Source organism: Austrofundulus limnaeus, unplaced genomic scaffold (genome assembly GCF_001266775.1).
Source record: "Austrofundulus limnaeus strain Quisiro unplaced genomic scaffold, Austrofundulus_limnaeus-1.0 Scaffold436, whole genome shotgun sequence".
Classification (NCBI taxonomy): domain Eukaryota; kingdom Metazoa; phylum Chordata; class Actinopteri; order Cyprinodontiformes; family Rivulidae; genus Austrofundulus; species Austrofundulus limnaeus.
In genome coordinates this window covers 76,314-78,463 of record NW_013952838.1, presented here as the reverse complement: position 1 = coordinate 78,463, position 2,150 = coordinate 76,314, and the positions used below count along the sequence as shown (strand labels likewise).

Genomic DNA, 2,150 nt, shown 5'->3' with positions numbered 1-2,150 from the left:
ACACTAAAATATTATTTTTTTTTATTATCAATAATAGTTTTTACAAATTTTACATCGTCTGTGTCCAAATTCAGAGGCTGGGTCCTTTAAAGGCCGAACTCTTCTGCAGCTAACATCACAGAGTCACACCAGAGGCTGTCCAGATTCAAAGCTCCTCTGATTTGAAGGACGGGTCCGATGGATCCTTCTCGGCCCACCATATCCCATAATGCATTGTGGGCCGACCGGAGATATTTTTCCTCTAGCAACGGTGGATGAAGGGAGAGAGAGTATAAAAATTAAAAGTTTCAAGCCAGTTTTGTTTCATGATAATAAAATACTAATATGTTTATTTTGATCATTTTGATCAATTTTTGCTTCTGTTTAGTGTCGTCAGGACATACAGCATGTCGGGGTAAGGGTGGGAATAAAGCAGAAGACTAGACCGTCTAAATTCACAGACACTTTTTTCCGGTTTTTGTGGTCGACCGAGGACCCGGTCCACCTAGACCAGGTAAACCGAGTCTTTCGAAGGACCCAGACCCTGAATTTGGACCCAGCCATTGTCAGAACCTTTTTACCAACATGTACAGCAGGACTATTCAACTAAATTTCTCCGGGGACCACAGTTACTGCAGATCAACAGCTCACGGGCTGAACACTTAGCAATTAAAGTTATTATGTAAATAAACCAAGTATTACAATGATCTGTTACCTTTGAAATACTTAATTTTGCTGCATTTAATCATGGATATAACATACAGAACCCTATGAAGTAGTGGTAATTAATATAAAAAAACAAAAATAACACATTATACTTCCTGTTTACCACAAATATTTTGGCATCTCTGACTTAACAAATTTTTAAAACAATTTTATTTTCACTTTCATAGTTTTATCTTCAACTGCTTGTAGTTTGAACCGTCTTAGATGTGCATTGAAATGGTTTTTACCAGCTTGTAGCCAAGATTCTGATGTTTCTGTAGACGCCAAACATGTCTATGTTTGACTAAAGGAACTTAAAGTAATTAAAGTCGAAAACCAGGGCTCTGGGCTTAAGAGATGAATGAACCAATTGGCYGGCCYAAGTTTGGTCACTCGCAGGCCAGATGTGACCCACGGGCCATCAGTTTAATAGCCCTGATGTACATTATTGCTGAATCCAGAGTCTTGCCCGTCAAACCTCCATGATCGCACCAGAAACACCCAGAAAGCGTTTTAAGTTACAGTGACGGGTCCAAAAACAACCAGAGCAAACATTAAACGAAAGAAAAACCCACTCGTACCAGGTCCTGTAGTTAAAAATAAATATTTAATATCTTTAGTTATCTGGCAGCTGAGCAGACTTTTTAATTTAATCCCAAGAAGTTCGCTTCAATCTGAAATATTAACCCCCTTTATGTCCTGGTTAAGAGATTTAAATGTTCCAGGACCCCCAGAGTCGGACGGACGAATGGGGTCGTGTCTGGGTCGAGGTCGTGTCCTCGTCCGGTGGGAACAGTTTGTAAGCYGGTTCGGCGGCGTCAGTGGGCGGAGAACCAGCGAGGTTATCTCCCATCTCCCACCGGGGCAGAGCCTGTTTATTGTTTGACCCRCAGTTCCTGCAGCTAAAAATGTCCCGTCACTTCGACACGTCTCGTCACCGTGACTAAGGTGTTTGAGGGTCATGGCTTTTTGTTACGAGTTGTGCTGTAATTCAGGATTCGTTCTGATTTTTTTACATTTATTTTGTTTCCAGCTATCCACCTGAAGCTGGAATCCGACGGCACGGAGAAGGTGGCGGGGTCGATGACTCAGCGTTTAGAAAACATCCTGAACCGTAAGTTTGGATCCGTTTGGGTCCCGATGCTGATGTTTTTGTTGTTAGTGTTCCGGTCCACTGTGGAGAAAACTCATTTAGACCCACATCCACGTCTTTTTCTGGTCACTACCAGCAGTTTATGTATGGAGGACCGATACTGACATAATTATAAAAACAGACCAATAAATAATACATATTCTTAAAATGCACCAATTAAACTAAAAAGGAGAACTTTATTTTTATTACCTTCATATTTATTTTTCTACCTTAGTTCCAATAAATTATATATTTTAGAGCATCATTTACATTTTACTGTTTTTAAAAATATATGTTTATTGCTTTTCCTTTTATTTGTACAAGTATATGTGTC

At 39.9% G+C, this 2,150-nt stretch overlaps 1 protein-coding gene across 1 annotated transcript in view; it reads left to right on the top strand.

Moving 5' to 3' along the window:
* exoc2 (exocyst complex component 2) overlaps positions 1-2,150 on the top strand; it is a gene marked incomplete at its 5' end in the record, with an annotated part of 60,777 nt that overhangs the window by 18,016 nt on the left and 40,611 nt on the right. Inside the window, 1 exon segment of the mRNA XM_014024685.1 lies at positions 1,718-1,798. Within this exon segment, the coding sequence (XP_013880139.1) occupies positions 1,718-1,798 (81 nt within the window).